At 39.8% G+C, this 21782-nt stretch overlaps 1 protein-coding gene across 1 annotated transcript in view; it reads left to right on the top strand.

Annotated features, from left to right (window-relative positions):
• Window positions 1-21782, top strand: part of LOC146622559 (transmembrane protein 65-like) — a 42243-nt gene that overhangs the window by 6589 nt on the left and 13872 nt on the right. Inside the window, exon 3 of the mRNA XM_085365232.1 lies at window positions 17303-17347. Within this exon, the coding sequence (XP_085221358.1) occupies window positions 17303-17347 (45 nt within the window). The remainder of the gene's footprint in view (window positions 1-17302; window positions 17348-21782) is intronic.

Below are 21782 nucleotides of genomic sequence, written 5' to 3'. Positions count from 1 at the left end.
TGTCAATATCAAATAAACTGAGAACTAAAAGGAAATTCTCAATCTCTCCTTGTTGTATAGCTGAGCTTTTCAAACAGTTTTAACAGTTACTTTAGTCTGACAAAAGCCGAATGACGAATTAGCGCTTCCAGTCAGAGACTGAGGCTACGTCCACACGTACACGGGTATTTTTGAAAACTGAGATTTTCCGTTTTCGTTTTAAAAAATAATCCCGTCCACACATAAAGGCAGAAATGAAGGAAAACGCTGCTATGAACATGCCAAAGCAGCAGGTGGCGCTAGATTCCTAACCGTGCAGAAATGTTGGCCAATCAGAAGTCTAGAAGCCTCGGTGGGAAAAAGTAAACAAAGCTGGGGCATAGAAGCAGAACCGAGTCGTATGTGTGGAGGGACAGTAACTGTGTGTATATGTAAGCATTTAAACACTGCAGAGAGTAGAATTAACAGTAACAGTATTGTAGAAATTCATTTCACCGAAACAATAACGTGGCGCACAGTGTGACGCATGCACCAGTTTATTGTATTTCCAGACTTGCTTTCGGCACAATTTACAGTGCACGCTACTCTGTTTTTTGTCAGACTTGAAATAGCCGAAATACCTTCAAACTACGGAACTTCTATGGCTCTTCCGTTCGACAATCTCTCCGGCATTGGAACCATCATCGGTTTTCTCTTCGGTCACGCTCGGTTGATTTTTCTAGTCGGCACACTCATTTCCTCCATTACCCGCTGGCTGCTTCCCAAACAAACACACGTGCGGCTTGGCACTTGTGCTGTACGTAACAAGTCACGCGACGTGACGCTGCGGCTGTGATTGGTTCGGCTCTGCGCTACCTAATTTGGATTGGCTGACCTTTTTTTTTTTTTTTTTTTTTTTAAGAGGACAAGAGCGGCGAGGTCTATCGCGATAGCTTAATTTCTCTATCGAGTAAAAGTTATATCGCGATACATATCGTTATCGTTCTATCGCCCAGCTCTAATACATGCATGATGCTCAAATAAACATTTTACAGTGTGCTCATTAAAGAAGTGGAATAAGGATGTGTGTTTGTGCATGTGAAGTAAAGCAGGGTGAAGACAACAGTATGCTCTAAGATATAAAAGAGTGCCAGGGAGAGCATTAGGTGTGAGGTCGATCAGAATCTGGGCCTAAGCAGTGAGGAGCGACTGTATGCCCGCTGAATCCCAGCACTGTTTTGTTGCTGTAATGTACCATTACACAGCGTCTCTCTGTGGTACTGTAAGTGTTTACATTCTCTTCTGTTTTGTTCTGTGAAAATCTTCCATTTTTGCTACTGTAACTATGGTTTTTGTAAGTTTTTTCCTCTCATGTTACGTGTAAATGTAAGTGCTCTGCTGCATTGCAAAGTAGATTGAATGAGTCTTCACATTTGTATACAAAGGGAGATACAATGTAAAGTAGGTATTCAGAGTGAAAGAGATTTAGTTCCCACATAGTCCCGTGCTAAAATGTCCAACTTTACCTAATCAAAAAGTATATTATCATACAATGCAGTTTTGGCCTCTTTTGATATTTTCCCCTGCTATATAAATTCCAAGTGGAGTGAATTTTTCTATAACTCATCCACCTGGATCTTGGAGTTGGGAGCAAGTCAAGAAAATTAAAAATGAAAATTGGATTTTTATATGCAAACAAATCTTGTTTCTCAATGTTCAATCCACAATTTTGTTTGCGCTTGATTCTGATGACATTGTTTACATGCATGCTTCTGTTGCCACCTTAAAGGCCTCTTGTTTCTCAGTATCACAGTGGATGACGACTCATCACAGACGGCTTTCTTACACCCCACTGTATCATATATGAAAAATTTGGACTGAGCAAATCTAAAGCAGCAGCTTTCTATTTTTATTTACAAGGCTCTGCTGCAGAGATTGCCTGCTGACCTCCGTTCCTTGATTGAATTTAAACACAGCACTTACCTTGTCAGGTCGCGGGACATTTTAACATCACCTTTTTGTTGGTTTCACACTGAACTTGGAAAAAATTGATGTAAAATACTTTGCTGCCTAGACATGAAACAAGCTTAAAAAAACTGCATTCACTGTTTTTACTGGAACAATTTAAAATATTATATTTGTCTGTCTGCAACTACTCTTGCACATGTTTTTTTTCCACTTGCGTGTATAACGTGTCTTAATTAAAATAATAATAATAATAATAATAATAATAATAATAATAATAATAATAATAATGATGATGTGGGGAAAGACAAGTAGGAAATTGAAGGGAACTGTAGTTTTTGATTTAAACATGCATTCATTGATTTTTAGAGCATATCAAGCAACATTATTTTTTAATTCATATAGTGAACATTTAAACACATGACTGTCTGGTTACATCTGTATATCTGCACACTCGTCCAGTGGTTGGTTTTTATCTCTAAATCTCTGCTTGGGCTGGTTCCTTCTTGTTTGTGTGTCCAGGGTTGAAACCACAACCAGAAAAGCCCACGCTCTCACAATATAATGCAAAGAATTTAAAATACACTGCCCCTATTTCCGGAAATTGCCGCAACCAGTGTTGGGGAGTAACGGAATACATGTACCGCCGTTACGTATTTAAAATACAAAATATGAGTAACTGTATTCCGTTACAGTTACTGTTTAAAAAGGTGGTATTTAGAATACAGTTGCTTTGTTGAAATAAATGGATTACACGGCAGTACTTTCCGGTTTCATATTGTCGCGGGTCAGGACTGTTTGGGTTTTGTTTGACAGCTACCTTCTGTTGTTACAGGTGGCAGCGTTACGGTTGCCATGGTTACAGGGTGACGCTCTCTCTCTGCGTGTTTCCTGGGTGAGAGAGCGCCTTTTTGTTGTTGTGCTAAGCTAATAGGCAGAATGCTACAGGTATAGCTCTAAAGAATGTAGCATCATGGGCAGTGTAGTCCGTGCTGCAGGGAGAATGGACTGCCATACACATTATGGGTCTGTGAGCGCGAGGAGGGAGAGAGAAAAAGGGGAGTGGAAAGGTTGGAGTTGTCATCGAGGAAAAACGGGAGCTGGAAGCATGTAAATATAATAATAACCACTGCAGCCAAGAAGAGTGCCCGATGAGTAGGGTTGCCAACCGTCCCTTAAAAAACGGAATCGTCCCGTATTTAGAAACAAAAGTACACGTCCCGTATTGAGCTAATAAGGGACGCACTTTGTCCCGTAATACAGTGAGAATCAAAAGTAGTCTATAAATGTTTATGGAATTAACACTTTGTTTGAAAACATAATTCCCAGCCCCTCTCCTGCTTTGTGACCAATGAGCTGACACCACACTTATGACAATTCGAGTATAACAATTCAGATTACCGCTCATCTCATTGGTCGAGGAAAGGTCGCTTACAGAGAAAATACCGGAAGACAACAGATGACCACAACAAGAAGCATGGCCAACAGGGAAACAAACGCCGACACTGCGGTGCAAGTCTCGGATGACAGTACACCTAAAGCTGGGCAGACACTGTGTGATTTTTTCAGTCGCGTTATTCAGCTCCTGCTCAAACTGCACAATTGACTCGCAGGGGTTAGAAGTTGGTAGGTCACGATGCAGGTCTCACACTATACGGCCCGATGCTCTGATGCGACCTGAGTGCGCACACTGTGCCTCCATAAAATGAAGGTTATAACAGAAAATCTGTCGCTCTCCCTCTCTGTCTTTCACTCACACAGACACGCACACCACCACCATCAACTTTGCTAAATTGCTAATGAAAAACATTGATCAGGCAGCTGTGACTGAGCAGCAGTGTCGATCCAACTATTTTCACGGTTGTTGTGGTCGTGATCATTTTGTGATGCCACATCGAAAAGGCTCGGATGAGCTTTCCAAAGTTCTCCAAGTTGTGCCTCCGTCGCTTGTGTCCAGATCACACGCTGCACAGCTGTGCTGCTCCGTCTTTTTCACCGACGTTTACGTGTTTGCGCGTGAGCAGTGTGAGCCCCTGTGGTGACACCCTCACGAGCGATTGATGATCGGGAGCTGGTCGTGGGGTGTTAATCACTTCTCGTTACCCCACGTATACTACACGACGCACGATGAAGGCCAAAATCGGCTCAAAATGGGCCTAAAACTGCACAGTGTGAGCCCAGCGTTAGAGCAGCAATGTTTGTTCCCCTCAGAGAAAGGGAAGAATGGGAAAAGGAAAACACCTGGCTGGAAAAAGTTAATATGGGCATGTGCAGTGAATATCAGCGCTATGTGGCCAGAAGTGTGATAATATAATTTATTTTGTGTAATAAACAACTGCAAGGATAGATGATTACAACAAATAGATGACTAATACATAAAAGTAATACATAGATGAATAATGATGATGAGTTATGATGCGTAATCATGGGAACAAGCGGGTTTACAAACAGGAGCAGCTGATTAGCATTAGAAAAGCTGAAATAATACCTCAACTGAAGCCAATTGTACTAAATGCACTAAATGTGCACTGTTACAAGAATATTTTTCTTTCTATTGTTTTCTATTATTTTAAGTTAAGCAGGACAGAGTTCTTTTAAAGAAAGATTTACTTATATTCTCAAAAGTTAAGCATGACAGGCTTCTGTTTAAGAAAGAGACCTGTTTTATCGTGTTAATGTTGTCATTTTGAGCTAAAAATAAATGGCTAAATGATCATTTGTTTCACATGTGTTCATATCACAAAGAATACACATCTACTTAAATCAAATTCAAGTCAAATGGTTAAAAAAATAATTTCACACACAAAAAAAGAGCTAGAAAATTCACCACACTGGGAAGGGTGAAGACAACTGGGTCGCCCGGCCCTGGCCACGAGGTGTCCCTTATTTATTTTTCAGGGAGTTGGCAACCCTACCGATGAGCCCAGTTGTAAGTAAGCTATTAAGACTCGACTGTACACCGTGTTCGTGTTTTCCTCCGAAACAATAAGTTCCGTTGGAGCAGCCTTTCAACGCCTCTCTCTGTCTCTCGCTAGCAAAGTTGACTGACACAACAAACTAAAGCTATTTTTCGGCTACGAGCCCGACACGGAACCGTATTAGTCAGAGGTCCAGTTCGGTGCCGCGGACCTTCAGTAACAGTAATAAATCACAGCAATAGTACATTCACGTAGTTGTAAAAAGCATGATAATATATTAAGTAATCCAAAGTATTCAGAATACATTACTCTCATTGAGTAACGTAACGGAATACGTTACAGAATACATTTTGGGGCATGTATTCTGTAATCTGTAATGGAATACATTTTAAAAGTAACCTTCCCAACACTGGCCGCAACTATAGTGAGGGAGTGCAAGTCGATTTTAAATGAACAGCAGAATAGGTCTTTTGGTCAGCGTGACTGCTTTCAATGATCTGTTATTGCATATGATTCACATGTTTGTGTCCGTTTCTCTATTTGTTTTATTGGTTTTGTTGCATTTGTTGTAACTTCAGGTTGGCCAGCTCTCGCTTGAAAAAAGAGATTTTAAACTCAGTGAGACTTTTATCTGGATAAATAAGACTAATAATAATGAAATAGTTTCCTACTACATATTTATCTATCATAATTCTGTTTCTACACTCATTTTATATGAGTGTTTGTTGTATATTTGCTGCTATGACAACTCAATTGGCTCTGGGATTACTAAGTTTCTCTGATTCTGATAATAAATGCAACATTAGCATTTATTTCAAATGCGGTTGTTATAATAGATTATATCCGCTCTCCTTTTATACTTTTGATATACTAATGGGCTTATCTGGAAAATCAGCAAACTCAAGTTTGATCACGGTTAAAAGTTAATTGTTTTGGTGTTATTCCCTTTTTTTTCTGTCCAAAATTATCACTGTTTTCTTTTTACTGTTATAAAATTCTCCTGAGAAAAGTTTACCAGGTGTTTTAATGGAAAATAGTGAATTAACATCTCCACAACTCTCAAGAGAAACATTTAAGTAGGAGCAATTTGTAGTTAAGGTCTTACTCATGAGGGGCATTTAAGGTCTATTCCAGAGGTTCAGTTTGGAACAAGAACAAACGGAGAAAGCGGAGGAATGCAGACACTGTGTTAAAGGCTGAGTTGTTTAGATGATGGTTAAAAGGATGGAGAGAAGTGCTATACTCTACTAGTAATAATCTGGTGCATTGTGACTCCAGTTTATCAAACAGGAACATCAATAATAATTTCATCATTTTAAGAAAACTTTGAAATAAAAGAGAAAGAGAGAACCGAAAAATGAGTTCATGACATCAAAAGAAATTAAAATAGTGAATTAGCCTTTGAGTTATAACCTTTCTGACAACCATTCACCTCAAATAAAGATTTTGAATGTACAAATAAAGCATTGTAGCATTGTGTTGTAGCAGGAGCATCGTATTGATCAGATTGCATATAGATTTTAGAGTTGTTTTTAAATGGTGTTTGCAAATTTAAATATTAGAAATATTAAAAGAACTACACGGGGATATTTAGTTATGAAAAATGAAAGTCTGATGTACTGTAATCATTTTTTTCACTGTCTCGTTCAGTAAGCATAGTTTTGAGTTCACTGTTATTGTCATAATAAGATCATTATATCAATAGTACATCCCCATGCAGCAGTGTTGTTTGGCCTGATCATAATGTTTGTAAACTGATACTTGATGGAGAAATTAAATATCAAGCTGTTCCAGGAAAGTAATTTCAACTCAGTTCAATTTCATTTATATAGCACCAAGTCACAGTCAATTTATATTGTCCAGTAAAGACCCTACAATGATCCCAGTAATCAGACAGGCCCCTATGAGCAACCACTTGGCAACAGTGGGAAGGAAAAACTCCCTTTTAAGTGGAGGAATAACATTCAGGAAGGGGCAGCCATCCATCATGACTGGTTAGGAGTGATAGATTATTATTTTAAAAAAAAACTAAATCGATACAGGAGATGCTGTTCATCTCCTAAAAAAAAAAAATTGTCATTCTAGCCCATTGGTAGTTCCTAGGCAACACGATGATGTCATATATGATCTATATGCTGTGGATATAGATCAAGTTACAAACATAGGATCTACATAAATATTTGAAGTTTGAGTTTGAAGACTAATACACACTCACTCACTCACTCTGTGTCTATTATAGTAAGCCTGTGACTGAAATTGCCTTGTGGATTTTCCAACAACATTGCTAAAAAGGCAGATTTAGTTACAGCTGAAACCTTCTTTACATTAATTAATAGTTGAATCCGTATCTTCATGCTCATCTCTACACATTTTGGGGGGTTTAAAGAAAACCTTGTTTCTATCGCCTCTCCCACTGGGAGCATAGATTCGCATATAAAGTTTTTTGTTCACCAAAAATGTCAGGAGTACAGCAGATGCATGCAAAGATGGAGAAAAACAGAATCATTCTGGAGCTCCTCTGGACTTCTGTCATCCTCACTGTTCAGCCACTTTGTGATGTCTACTATATGCCTAGCTTGCCCACAGGGCTGCTGGTGAAGAGATAATAATAATAATAATAATAATGGATTGGATTTATATAGCGCTTTTCAAGGCACCCAAAGCGCTTTACAATGCCACTATTCATTCACTCTCACATTCATACACTGGTGGAGGCAGCTACAGTTGTAGCCACAGCTGCCCTGGGGCAGACTGACAGAAGCGAGGCTGCCATATCGCGCCATCGGCCCCTCTGGCCAACACCAGTAGGCAAGTAGGGTAAAGTGTCTTGCCCAAGGACACAACGACCAGGACAGAGAGCCCAGGGATCGAACCGGCGACCTTCCGGTTACAGATGCGATTCCCAACCCCCTGAGCCACGGTCGCCCATTATAACACGAGAGGAGATGAGATAGAGGGGAAATTGCCTCTATGGCGCAAAGGAGGGAGTCTTAATTGGAGATGCAAAAGAGGCAAGCGAGCAGCAAGAGGATGGGAGACGGCTCGATGATCTTTATGACTTTGCTTTGTTTGTCCCCTCAAGTCTGAGTGCCATCGAATTAAGCTTCCTTTCAAAAACTGGTTCTTTTTCTTTAGCAGCTCTTTCCAAGGCACGACTGAAGCAGATTGAATAACAAATAGGTGATCGAAGCTTTTATCCTCTTTCCACAGGTTACTACATTTCAATGGGGCATCTATATACCTACTATTTTTTTATGCTCAATATCTTTTGCCGTCAGACAGCACGGTGATATTTCACTTCACCTTTCATGTGGAAAGGAGAAGCCGTGCCCTCTCACTTCCTTTTTTTACATTGTGTCCATCTTACCTGGGATAACACACAGAGGAGAGCACCTTTGAATTTCTCACACAGTATTATAGTGATGCAAATTCAAACGTGCTGCTGGGATGTGGCGCTCCCAGGTGGCGTTTAACCTACTGCGACGAAGCATGATCGCAGATTACCACATCAGTGGTGCGACGCTGCCATCCTGCTGATACTCGTCAGTCGAAAGCAGCACTGATTAATTATTTTGGTTACTGACACATCACAGAGGGAGGCCCGTAACCGTCCTGTGGAAGTTGTCTCTGTGACAGATAATTTATGTACTGAAAACACACCATACATCACACAGATACTCCAGTACTGTGTTTATGGAGTAATTGGATTTTGCTGCCAACAACAGAGGTGCAGCCATTAATAACTAATCAGTCTCAACATGCCAGTAAGACAAAGTAAGTGGTTTTTGGAAACGTTTCCAATCAGCTGCCACGATTTATAGCATGCATCCCAAACATTAAGCGATACTAGAGTCAGTATTACCTTTGAATCAGGTCTTTTTATTGGTTAATTATACTAAACCAGTTTACTGTTGTTTACCACAACAGGTTTTCCATTTCCATAATGAGACTATTGATTTTGCTCACTCTTACTGATGGATCTAATTAGCTGCAGTTAGCTAATTAAACCACTTTAGCCTCCACAAGTGGGTTGAAAGCTTAGTCTAGAGGGTTTTATACATGTGTTTGATGGCTAAATGCATGCTGTCTTGAGCACTTCAAGCTCTTTATCCAAACAACAGCAGCACACAGACAGTAAACCTGGCTCAGGTTGTTGAAGCTTAATTGTGCAAAGGAGACAAAAGCTGCTGAACAGTAATAGCATCCAGGATTGGAACTGGGCAAACACTCCTGCAGCTTTTTACCGACGAACTGTGGTTGGTTAATGACATGTGCTTGGTCTTTGAATTAAGGCTAATCATCCTGTTTGGATTTAAGATGATGTTGCTGAGCCATCTAGTGGCTGTTTGCTGTGTAAAATCTCCATGCAGCCACTAGATGTCCTCAGACTGTACCAATCCCAGGCACCTGTCCTTCCCGCCCACTCACACACACCTGTTCTCACCTGTCTACTCATAGATTCTAAACCTGGCAGTTGGACTTGTTTAGTGCCAGATTTTCTTATCATTCATGCTCAGTACGTCACAGATTGTTGATGGCACCCTTTTTCCTGCTTCCCTTCCTGTCAGTTACTTTACCTGCCTAAAGGCTCAAATACATTTGCTGTTTGCTGGGGGCAAATGGCAAAAACAACGTAGTAATTTTTTTTCCACAGCTGTGACCCTTGTACTACATGAAGTTGCTTCCTCTTGCAAGTCCTTGTAAAGGAGAAAGTCGAGGGTTAGTCTAAAAAAAGGGGAATAAAGTTAAAAATAAAAGACTGTGATGTTGTCTTTCAGCCTGGTGCCAATCGGGAACTTTTATAATTTATACGGGGAGGACAAAAGCGGGGCAGAAAATCACTGCATATGGTTGCTCTTTTTTTGTGAAGTCTAGGCAGATGGATCGAGCCATGAATCAAATTATACAGAAGCTCAGGTAATATTATGCACAGCGGGATGTGTTTGACATTCAAGGTGGAGTTTGTTGTGGCCAGCCTGTCCATTTCATCACGAGGTCAAAAGCTTAAAAGACAAGGATGGAAAAAATGTCTTTTTCACAAGGTATCACAACCTCTAAAGACACCGCATATTTACCTTTTGTCTTCTCCAAGCAGCTTTTCTCTTTGCTTTTGTCATTCCATGCTTTACTTTTGTACTCGGATGAGAATGTCTCTTTGGTTTCTACCTGGTCCCTTAGAGATATATCTGGCTGACTATGGCTGCCGATTCCCCCATAATGCTCAAGTCAGCACTTGCTTATCAAGGTTAATTTCTCTCCAGCCCTGTATTTGCTGGTTTGCTGGTTTGGCTTCACTGCTTTAAGCAACTCGCTAACCTTGGTTTTCCTCTGTGAAATAGAATTTAAATGACCATTTAGATGCTAAATATTTCACCGTTTTTACAAGATAACTATAAACTTGGTGCATCTGTGCTTTTTGTTGGTTTTTGTAGTGTGCAGGCGTCTTTTTGGTTGCCTGCTGTGTCTGGAATCAGTGGTTAAAAGACAAGCAGTGAAAGCAGGCCAAACAAAAACCAAACAATGAGCTGAAAGATGGTAAAATGCTCTGCAGAGCTGGAGGGGAGCAGGAGAATATGTAGCTAAGACTTTAAAACTTTTTACAGTTATTTGAGAAAAGTACTGATTACGCCAGGTTGCACTTTTTGACATTTTTCAGATTAAAATTTTGATTTATTGCAAAATGTCTGTGAAGGTTCTCAGTCATCCAGGTCATCGTAGTCAAAGGAGCTTGCAAAGAAAAGCGTCTGGACTTCTTTAAGTTGCTTGAAGACGTTTCACCTCTCATCCGAGAAGCTTCTTCAGTTCTAAGGTCAAATGGTGGAGAGTCCCAGATGCCAGTCCAGACGCTTTTCTTTGCAAGCTCCTTTGATTTATTACAAATGTGTTTGATGGTTTATGTCACATGCTTTAAATATCTAAGACCAGTTTGTTGCATAGTGGACATATATTTCATATGACTGACACCAAGCAAAAATATGACCTTACTGGCTAAAAAAGCTAAAACTAACACTGCAGTTGAACTGCTGTGCACCTGCACAGACAAACCACACTTCACAGCACAGATTCAACAATTTTCTGGAAACATTCCTCAGAGATTTTGACAGCTGCACGGCCATGATGTTAATCTTCTGATCCACCACATCTGTAAGGTGCTCCACTGGATTGAGATCTGGTGACTATGGAGGCCATTTGAGTACAATCACTCAGTGCCATGTTCAAAACTCAGTTTGAGCTGATCTGAGCTTTGCCACATGGTACAATGTGGTCATAAAGGGATGGACATGTTCATCAACACTACTTGGTTTGGCTGTGGCGTTTACATGTCGTTCACTCCAAAGTGTGACCTTAGTATCTGGATGTCTGGAAAAATACTGAGTCTCAATTTCTGCAATCTTCTGTTATTGCATTTTGCTTGAGCCCATGTGAACTGTTCTCCCCCAACAGGAGTGGCACCAGGAGTGTTTTTTGCTGCTGTAGCCCATCTCTTTAAGGTATACCCGGGTTGTAACAAGAGGTTATTTGAGTTAATTTTGTCTTCCTATCACTTTGAGGCAGTTGTTGCCACTCACTGGATATTTCCTCTTGTTCAGACTGTTCTCTGTAAACACTAGAGAGAGTTCCACTGGAAAATCCCAGCAGTTCAGCAGTTTCTAAATTACTTTGTCTGGAACCAACAATCACGCCATGTTCAAAGTCACCTTTCTTCCCCATTGTGATGCTTGGTTTGAACTTCAGCAGGTCGTTATGTCCAAGTCTGCATGCCTAAATGCACTGAGTTGCTGCTTTGCGATTGGCTGATAAGATACTGGAGATAAGGGCGGTTGAACAGGTGTACCTGACGAAGTTGCCATTTAATGTTAAGTACAGGTAAAGCCGTTGTACACTGCTTCCAATGTGAACTTTTGGGCGATCAAAGGCAAAATTGAAACTGCACTTCCTGCTTTCCTTCTCTTCTCCAGTGGTTTTCCATTTGTCAGGGGGATCTTTGCAGGGATTGGTGGTGGTTTTGTCTGTTTCTGAGTTTTCTTTCAGGGCTTTGCCAGCTCCCTAAATCGTCACTGAGGAAACAGAAAGCTGTATTTCTTTTTCTACCTGCCATTTAGAATTCAATGAGCTCAGAGGGAAAAAAGTCCTGGATTATGCATCTGCTTGTGTAGGTTCATGCTCCAGTGCTTTGTGTTTTCTTCTCGCAGAAGTAAACTGACAGGGTAATTCTGCGTTTAATGAGAAACTACTCATTATTTTCTCTCAGCAGACATTCGTGTTGTGATATGACATTTAGAAGTTCCTCCCCCGAGTTGCTAAAGGCCAATACTGTCGTCCTCAAATTGGGCAAAACTGAAATAGCCTCTCACAGATCATGTTGAAAACAAAAGCTGAGGACTTTTTTTTTTTCTGGACTGCATTGGGTCACTCAGAATTTTTTGGGCCTAAGTAGCTGGCAGACTGGCTCCCAATGGCAAGTAAACAGCTTTGGCTGTGGCTCAGGTTGTAGAGCAAATCAGCTACTGATTGGAAGGTTGGTGGTTCGATTCCTGGCTCCCCCAGTCTGCATGCCAAATATCCTGGGGTAAGATACTAACCCCAAATTGCCCTGCGATGCGTTCATCGGAGTGTGATTGTGTGAGAATGTTTATTAGTTGCACTTGACTTTAGAAGTGCAGGGATGAATGAGGCGTGCTGTATACAGCGCTTTGAGTACTCCGCGAGAGTAGAAAAGCACTATACAAGAATCAGTCCATTTCATGATACCTTCTCTGACATTCAATGGATGAATTCTAACATTCAGAAGCATATTGCACGGCACTAAAAGTTAAAGAAAAATATTATTATTATTGAGATTTCTTTGAGTATTTAATTGATTGTCTTTTACTTTTTATGATACCTAATCTTCATCCTTCTGTAAAAAGTGCCCCCCTCCCCCAAGGAAGAAAAAATTGTTCCCATTTTGTGTTTGCTAATGACGGTCCTGTCCACCAGGTCCACATTCTTTGTGCTGTGTAATTTCCTCTCTCCTGTCTCATATATCATAGGGGAATAGCAAGGTGCTGTGCAGCTGATGAATGGCTCCAGCCTTCAATTGTTCCTCTTCTGCTGAACCTTTGTTCTTTCTCTCCCAGACACACACACACACACACACACACACACACACACACACACACACACACACACAATACAATGACATAGATTCATACAGAAACACGTCCCTCTAGAATCGAGACTCTCTCCAATAATGTTTTAGTACATAACATGCGAGACATGCACACTAACAGAAACAGGTACACACACACACAACACTGCATTGAACTGCCGTATGCAGAAATGTCCTTGCAGTAGTTGTTGCTTTACCCTCTCAGAGTAAAGCTGAAATTCACAGTGCCTGTATTTGTCATTTCTACGCACAAAAACGAAATGCAGAATGGACTGACAGACATTTATTCAACTTATTTTTTCCTGTGGCTGAGGCTGTTTGGCTTTTTCTTTTCTTCATACTTATCTCCCATTTACAAAACTAAGCTCTTCACACGTTGGTTTCATTCTGTACCAGCACTGAGAGAGTGTGGCCATTTGTCAAAGCAAAACAAAGACAACACACTGCGAGTTCCTCTCGCCTTCTTCTGAGATCACAGCAACACTCTCATAGAGGGAGGAATAAAGCAGCAAAACAAAGCAAATAATCTGTGGGTTGAGCCAAACCAGCTACCACTTATGCAATGACTTTTGAAATATAGAGCAAATTCAAAGTAGTAGCTTTTTTTAGATTTAGGATTTACAGGAAATTCATGTGAACAAGTGACAGAGTTTTATAGTTTACCAAATTCACACAGGTGTTATACCTGATCTTGCAAACAGCATCATCTGTGACCAGAATGCTGAAATGTGTAGTCTGTTTATGTGTAAACACAGTCTTTATCAGATGGAGCTGATTCTGCTTCATAGTTATAGTTAGCGACTTATTACGACCCATTGTTAAGTTGGGGTTGGTGGTGCTGATTCAAGCTTTCAGTCTGACTTGAGGCAGGCGTTGTGGTTTAAAATCTGCATTGGTAACTCAGTAATTCTGATTTCCAGCTTCAAATTGAACCCACCGGGAGAGTCAGCACTTTGTCCAGGGGCGCATCTAAAAGGGGGGCACCGGGGGCCAGACACCTCAAAATCTGATAATGTTTTAATTTTGTGGACTCAGGGATTATTGATACCTGATAACTGAAGTTAATGGGCTTTACATTAAATAAATAATTTAACTATGTGTTATTCTCTAAGGAAATGCAGTCTACACACAAAATCGCTACATTTTGTTCTTTTTTAATTCTTACTAAGTTTTTTGTACCACCACCATCTTGGATTGTTAAGTGGGGTTGGTGTTGCTGATTCAAGTTGTAGTTCTGACTTGAGGGGGTGTTTCGCTTTAAAATCTCGTCTGGCAACTCAGAAATTCTGATTTCCAACTTGAAATTGAACACATCAAGAGAGTCAGCATTTTTTCCAGGGGTGCATCTAAAAGGGGGGCACCGGGGGCCAGACATGCCCCAGCTTTCGAAATTTAATTACCACCCCAGTACCCCCAATGATATTAATCTGGGATACTCTAAATAGGACATTGCAATAAAAGAAATGTTTTATATTAATTATTTCTGCTGATTTAGATAATGAACATAAAATATAAATTCTATTTGTAGACTATGCCATATAATAATACTTTTCTAATTAATAAATTAAGTATTATTATTATTATTTTTTCCATTATGTTTTTATTATTCCTTTATATTTTAAGTATATTTTAATATATATTTTGATGCTAATACGTGACACAAATTAACTTGCAGTGCATGATTTGCAACATTATTTTACAATATTTTGCTTCATTTAACAAAATACTTAACAAACTACAAAAAGTTCCCCAATACAAAAAATTTTTTATGTTGGAACCACTGTATCTTATTTAATAGAGAGGTGATGAGCCTAAAAGTCATGCCCAGTGTTTTCTAATGCAGATTTAATGCTGTATCAGTTTCTGATCCGTTGCCCCCATTCCTGAATATAAGAAAAATCCTTGAATCAGTCCCTCTTTTTGCTTGGGTATAATATGTAAAGCTATTAAATAATTCTACATGCACAAACTTAAAAAAAAAGAGAGATAATAAATGTTTCAAGTCTTTATCCAAATATCCTGAAGATCAGTCTCTGTGTGGAAGTAAACCGATTCATTAGATTTTTTTTAGATTTTTTTTAAGTTTTGAGATGTTACAAATAAAGCAGCCAACGGAAGGAAGGCTGAGACAGAGCCATGCTGAACGCAGTCTGAGCCCTTCACAGCACATCACCTGACACTGCTGCACCGGCGTCAGCTGAGGACTGATTCAGCTGACCTTCACCACTTTGATTTATGTGCAATTCATCCATCTGACGCTGGTGGGTATTCACCAGGGAGCAGATAGTTTTAGGGTGGTGTTAAACACTGCTTTGAAATGTGAAAAAGTGGGGGAATATCGTTAAAACGCTGATGCATCTTTCTTTACAGAAAAGTTCCATTTTCTAACAAATGCTAGTGTTGTAAGGCAGGTGAGGATAACTGCGTACCAAGAAGGTTTAATGGTTACTGCCTCACTGATGTTGATGATCATTGAAAGGTCTTCAATTAAATCCTGAAGCAGCCCCTGGATGAGCAATAAATGGAAACAAATGGTTTCTGGAGGGAAGTAAACCATCCTCCGTGGATAAGATCTCCATCTCTTGTAGTTGGATGGTTGATGCCTGTGGAAGCAACATAATTGTCCAGAAACTTGGAAAATGGGATAATAATATTTCTTTATACACAAACTGGAAGCATTGACAGGTCAGTGTGTGTCTGTGTATGCACTTTGCTGATGAACATCTGTTGTGAGCTGCATGAGCCGGGAGTTGAACTGAAGACTGTAGAGCTCATAATGTCACACTGAACATGGGTGGCAATGGGTGGGGGGAGGCACACAGGGTGGAGGAAAGAAGGCAGAAAGCTATCTTTAGTTTCCCGTTCATTCTGTGATCGACCAGGTTCAGTTTTTAAACTTCTAAACTTAACTGTAACATAAATAAATCCATTAAGTGACTGAAAATTATTAAATTGTGCTCAAGCTTTTTTTTTTGTTCTAATTAAGTAAAAACAAAAGTTAATAGTTTTCTCCCTAAAAATCAGTACTTGACTATAATATTTGTTTTGTATTTGTTCTTAATAGCTTGTAAATCAATGGAAAAGGTCCAAGGAGGGAATGAAGGAGTATGTTTGTTTGGAGTTGAATCACCTTCACTACTAATAATCCAAACCTTTCCAGCCTGGTTTACCCTGCAGTGGTGCAATAACACCTGGAAATGACAGACCAGACTTCATTATGTGGACTAACATTTCCACTCACCTCATGGCAATAAATCTAATTTCACTGGACCGGCAGAAGAAGTCCTCTTGTCTTGTGTCTTTAGCCTTAAAACCAATTTAATTATCTATTTCTCTACAGCAGGTCATTGTGCTGCATCACAGTTCAGTGGCTGTTGAGTAAATGTTGCATATAGTCAGACAGTAATTTTACTCTGCAATCCAGATAGAGGTTGCATCCCATTAACTTCAGTTTCAGTTCAGCTGTGCTGTCGCAGTATCAAAGTTTAATGAAATCTCAGTAAACTTTGTATTTGTATGTTGTGTGTGGCAGATATTTGAATCTTTGGGTCTCGGCTCTAATTGTTTGGCGCCACATGCATTCACGCTAATCAGTATGATGGCGAGTCTCCCGATAAGCTTGTTTGGCAACAGTTATTATATGTCGACATCACTTTAACCCTTATTTTGGAAGCAGCCAGGCTACTAAGAAAACCAGCTGGTGCTCACACATCACCTCTTTTCTCACTTCCCTTCACAAGCTTCCAGAGAAATTCATAATCCACTTTAAACGTTATAAATAACATATGAAGTCCTGCATGGCCTACATATAGCAGAGTTATATAGAGACCTTATTCTAATCGTTGGCGTCTCCGATCATGTTATCTGAGTCTTTTAACCCTTTTGTGCTCTTATTTTGAAACTAGAGGTGATCACAGTTTTGAGGTTGTAGCTTCTAAACTTTGAAGTGACCTTCATCGGCCTATCTGTGGTTTGTTATAACTGCTAAAAACTATTTTTAATAGGTTAGCTTTTTCTTTAATCTGTCTCCCATCATTTTTGTCCATTTAATATGTGTACACAGGCATTTAGGACTGTAAGACTGTGTTTTACTGTGAGTCTATATCCACATATCCATATATATTTGTTCAGTCGGGGGAGGTGTGGTTTCTTTTCTCTTCATTCCTCTCATGTCATATTTCTTGCATGCCTTCCTTCTTCTTTTTCTCTGCTTTTATGTTTTGCCATCTATGAAGTGTCTCTCAATAATGCTGATCGTTCTCCTCAATAGAAATGTTTTTCTTTAATATTTGTTTTCTTCTTTTTCCAGGACAGCTGGAAATTGCACCACCCACTGCAGCACAGTTAAGATATGGTAAGAGGTCCTTTTGTTCTTGGCAGATATATTAACTCCTCAATGTGTCTCTATATATTTTATCCTTTTCATCTTACAAGATGAGTACTCATAGAAAATTGCTCACTAATCTTTTAGGACATGCCTCATTTAACAGTCAGTCAGTTTAGGAAAGTTAATGAGGACCAGTTTAATTAATGGCTCATTGTGAATGTGTTGTTTCCGTGAATTGTCCAAAGGAAAGGAAAAACCCCTGTTTATGGACCTAATGGATCCAAATTGAATCTAATAAGCAGTAAAAAAGTCTCTGAGTCTGAGGTCATAATGACTTAAATGTAAAATCAGTGGTTTTTTGAGGTTATTTAAGAGAAAAAACAACAAATTGATGGATTGAATTTATGTGTAAACTTAGAATTAATAAATAAAATTAGATAGGAGCAGGTTTGCAATTCATGGAAGCCACCATGTTGTCCCATCATCTTGAGTACAGATGAGATGGACATCGTTATTCATCGTAATAGTGTTTTATGAATGTGGCTGCAGAGCGGCCACGTACATAGTGCACCAGAGGTGGAGAAGAAGAAAACTCGTAGGCATTCCCGTGCAGAGTGTCAGACTCAGGATATGAGTATCTATGCTTATTATCTGAGAACGGGTCCTCTTCACCAAAGAAGTGAAAACAAGAAGGAAAGAGACAACGCGACTCGATAAAACTACATCTTCTTCCTTCTCACCTCAAGTGTCACCTGCTGAACTGATGTCTGAGCTCTAACACACAAGGACGTGCATTAACATGCACCAACAACAGCTGGTTATGAGCTAACATTAAGCCAGCTAATATTAGGCTGTGATAAACAGTTTGATTGTATTCTCATATCATATGAGAGTTTATTCAATAAGTCTCAGAGTCCAACAATGTTCGATCCACTTTAAAGAAAGCTTCATTAATGCAAGCTAACAGCAGCAAAAACAGCAGCCTTTACTGACAGAAAGGTTCAGGATTTCCTAAAGAATTCACCTCAGGATCACTGTCAACGTTTAGAAGTGAGCTTCTCTTCATTTTGTATCTGACTCCTTTCACAAGTTTTGCAGCCTCCGAAGTAAACAGTCATGGAGACCAGCTGAGGTAAACAGTGGACTGACAGCCTGCACCAGGGGTGCCCAACTCCAGGCCTCAAGGGCCGTGTCCTGCAGGTTTTAGATATCACTCTGGGTCAACACAACTAAATCAAATGATTAGTTCATTACCAGGTCTCTGGAGAACTTCAAGACATGTTAAGGAGGTAACCTACCCATTTAAATCAGCTGTGTTGGATCAAGGACACATTTATAACCTGCAGGACACTGGCCCTCGAGGCCCGGAGTTGGACACCCCTGGCCTACACTCACAAGAGATGAACAAGGCCAGAGTTGTTTGTCCTACATTTGCTACCATAGCTAGGATTATGGCTTGAATTGGGAGTGGTAAAAAAAAACAAAAAAATAAAATAAAATTTGAATGCAATTTGGAATCTACTGACCTCTAGTGGTGAGATTTTGCACACTGTAACTTTAATATGTAGCTGTTCCATCATATACAATATTACTGATATTTAAATCTACTTTAGTTCTTACTAATGTAATGGCTCACTATAATAAACATTGCCACAGCAAATGTGTGAAGTTGTACATCATAATATTATACTCTGAAAAAAATATCCGGAACGACAATCTGCTTAAGCATGGAGAACAATACTTGTTGCACGTAGTCCTAAGTCCATTTGTGCCTTGTTCAATTTCTTTGAAGCGTTTTTTAATTCAAACTTTCCCTAATATATGATAATAGAAAATATAACAGGATTTCTGACTTGTATTGAACATGTTTTTGGAAAAATGAAGGGTAGGGGTAAAAATGGATGAGCTATTTCATCCATTATCTCACATCTCCCCTTTATCAGTGCTTCTTTCTACTAATGTGCTTAAGAAAGCACACTTAATTTAATGGGTTGTCACAGGCTACTAATATTATGTATGCAGCTAAAAGTAGATTTTAAAGGTGTTATTTTATTATGCACGTGTGCGGTGGTTAGCACTGTTACTTCACGGGGCGATCGTGGCTCAAGAGTTTGTCTTGTGATCGGAAGGTTGCTGGTTCGAGCCCCGTTGTGTCCTTGGGCAAGACACTTCATCCGATGCCTACTGGTGGTGGTCAGAGGGCCTGGTAGCGCCAGTGTCTGGCACCCTCGCCTCTGTCAGTGCGCCCCAGGGCAGCTGTGGCTACAATGTATCTTGCCATCACCAGTGTGTGAATGGGTGGATGATTGAATAATTGACTAAGTAAAGCGCTATACAAATACAGGCCATTTGCCATTTTACTTCACAACAAGGAAGTCCTGGTTTCATATCTACCTGGCCTCCATTAACAGCTGGAAAAGATACCGGGGGTTAAGCGGATGGATGTGTGGGTGGATGGTGAATTTGTATAAGGAGACATGTTTTCTGTTTGTACAGTTGTTTGTCCGTTATTACATCCTGGATGATCTTGTGTAAACCAGTCAGCACTTCCCAACATGAGGGTTCGTATTAGAAAACATTTGAAGCATGCATTTCTTTTGAAGTCAAAATAATGTAAAACACAGAGAAATTGAAGAAAAATGAAATGAAATAAACCTGAATTGTTATATAAAACTGGGGACCAGCCAGAAAAGCTTCAGCATAAAGCTGAGTGGGGTTTTTCTCATTGTGCTCACAAAGAAAGAATGTAATCCAACTGCAAAGGCTGTGTGGGCATTTTTCACTCTGTTGGTGATCTCATGAGCTCAGCTTTCTCTCTTCACTTTAAAGGTTTGGAAGCTTCTCCTCCTCGCCTGTCTTATATTTAACAAAAACAGATCTTTGTCACAACAGCCGCTTTGTGTGGGAAATATTTAGTCTCCTCTGGAGTCGAGCATTTGTCTTTTTGAGCTGACACAGAAGAGACAAACTTCAAGTGAAACACTGACTCAGCCTGTTGTCACTGTGGTGTCGCACACATTTGTGATGATAATGTCAATCTTCTTGTTGTTGCCTATTTTTTTCCTACTGGGAGTTACGAGATTATGAAAAAAAAACCACTGCATCCATCTCAGGGATGAAAACTTGTGAAAGCTGCGATGGATGGGAGTCCACCTGAGGAATGAAGTTTCAAAAAAAATGCCTGCGACATCTCAAATATTCACTTTGGCGAGCTCAGAGTTTTTCTTTCTTGTAGGCTAGCTGTGATGTGCCCAGGAAAACATTAGAGGAGCCAGATAAAACAGTCCAGACCTTTGCCTGTAGGAAGCAAACTGTAAGCGCCAAACGTCTGCTTTATATTTTTTATTTACGATTGAGTTCATGTTTGTTTTATAATTCATAGAATCATTACATAAGTCATCTTTTCAGGATTAATAAATGTGAAAATATATGTGTTTACATAAAGTAATTTTAAGTCACTGTTTTGGGATTGGAACCTAAAAGGGGGTCCCTCTCACTTTAAGTATGTAAGTGTAATAGTAGCATGAAACCCTGTGTGAGAGGGAAGGGGAGGAGCATGGACAGAGAGGTTAGGAGTCTAACGGTTTTCTGACCGTGTGCACAGCTAGTTCTGGATAACTGCTATTTTTTGGAACTTTCATGTCTTTTAGGAAGGAGTTCATTGTTACATCTTCAGTTTGTAATAAATAAACAGTCTTCAAATCATAATGCAACTGGAAGCATTTCTTTTGGAAACCAGGAACGCGCGTCAGCCATAGACTCTCCTTTTTATGAACTTGGTTTATTGGAAATTACCCTACACAAACTTTGAGCTGATACAAGAGGAAAGTCTTAAGTTCATATCAAGTCACCAAAAGGAAAACTAAGGACGAGCAGTCGTGATTTCCTCAAATTTCCTAATTGAAATTTCCCCACCAACAGGGAAAAATGTCCCCAGATGGCTGTTATAATTAGAGCTAACATGGCCAGAGGAGTCATTTTTTAATATTGGGTTAAACTCAAAGTGTGCAGAATGGGATCCTGAGACAGCCGAGTCCAGTTAAGATAACAGGCCCTTGCTGTGAAATTCAAATTCAGAGCATCGTGGCGTTCACTGCTTTTAAATCTCTAAAGACAGCTTCACTCTTAAATCATTTTCTTGAGTTAAGAATAAAAATGTGACGTATCAAGGATCTGAAAGCACATTTGAGAAATAAAGAGGCAAATCATTTACCAAATGTTGAGATTTCCCCACTGACCTCACTAACTGCTGTTAAATTTCACACTCGAGTTCCAGTTTGTTTCCGTAGGGAATCAGTCAAACCCAACACCGAGAATTCTCTGAGTGCTCACTTTGTTCCGTTTCAGCATACGTTTGAAGGCAGGATTGCCTCTGGTGTCAGTCTGCGTTTAAGTGTTGAGTGTGTCGGTGTTTATCGTGTTGAGCTCAGGCGCTCACAGCAGGATTGAAAGTTCTCACAGC

The sequence above is a fragment of the Diplotaxodon limnothrissa genome, linkage group LG11, assembly GCF_057381915.1.
Source record: "Diplotaxodon limnothrissa isolate DT_005_m linkage group LG11, D_limnothrissa_male_GT1.1, whole genome shotgun sequence".
Taxonomy (NCBI): Eukaryota; Metazoa; Chordata; class Actinopteri; order Cichliformes; family Cichlidae; genus Diplotaxodon; species Diplotaxodon limnothrissa.
This window is presented reverse-complemented; position numbering and strand designations above follow the sequence as displayed.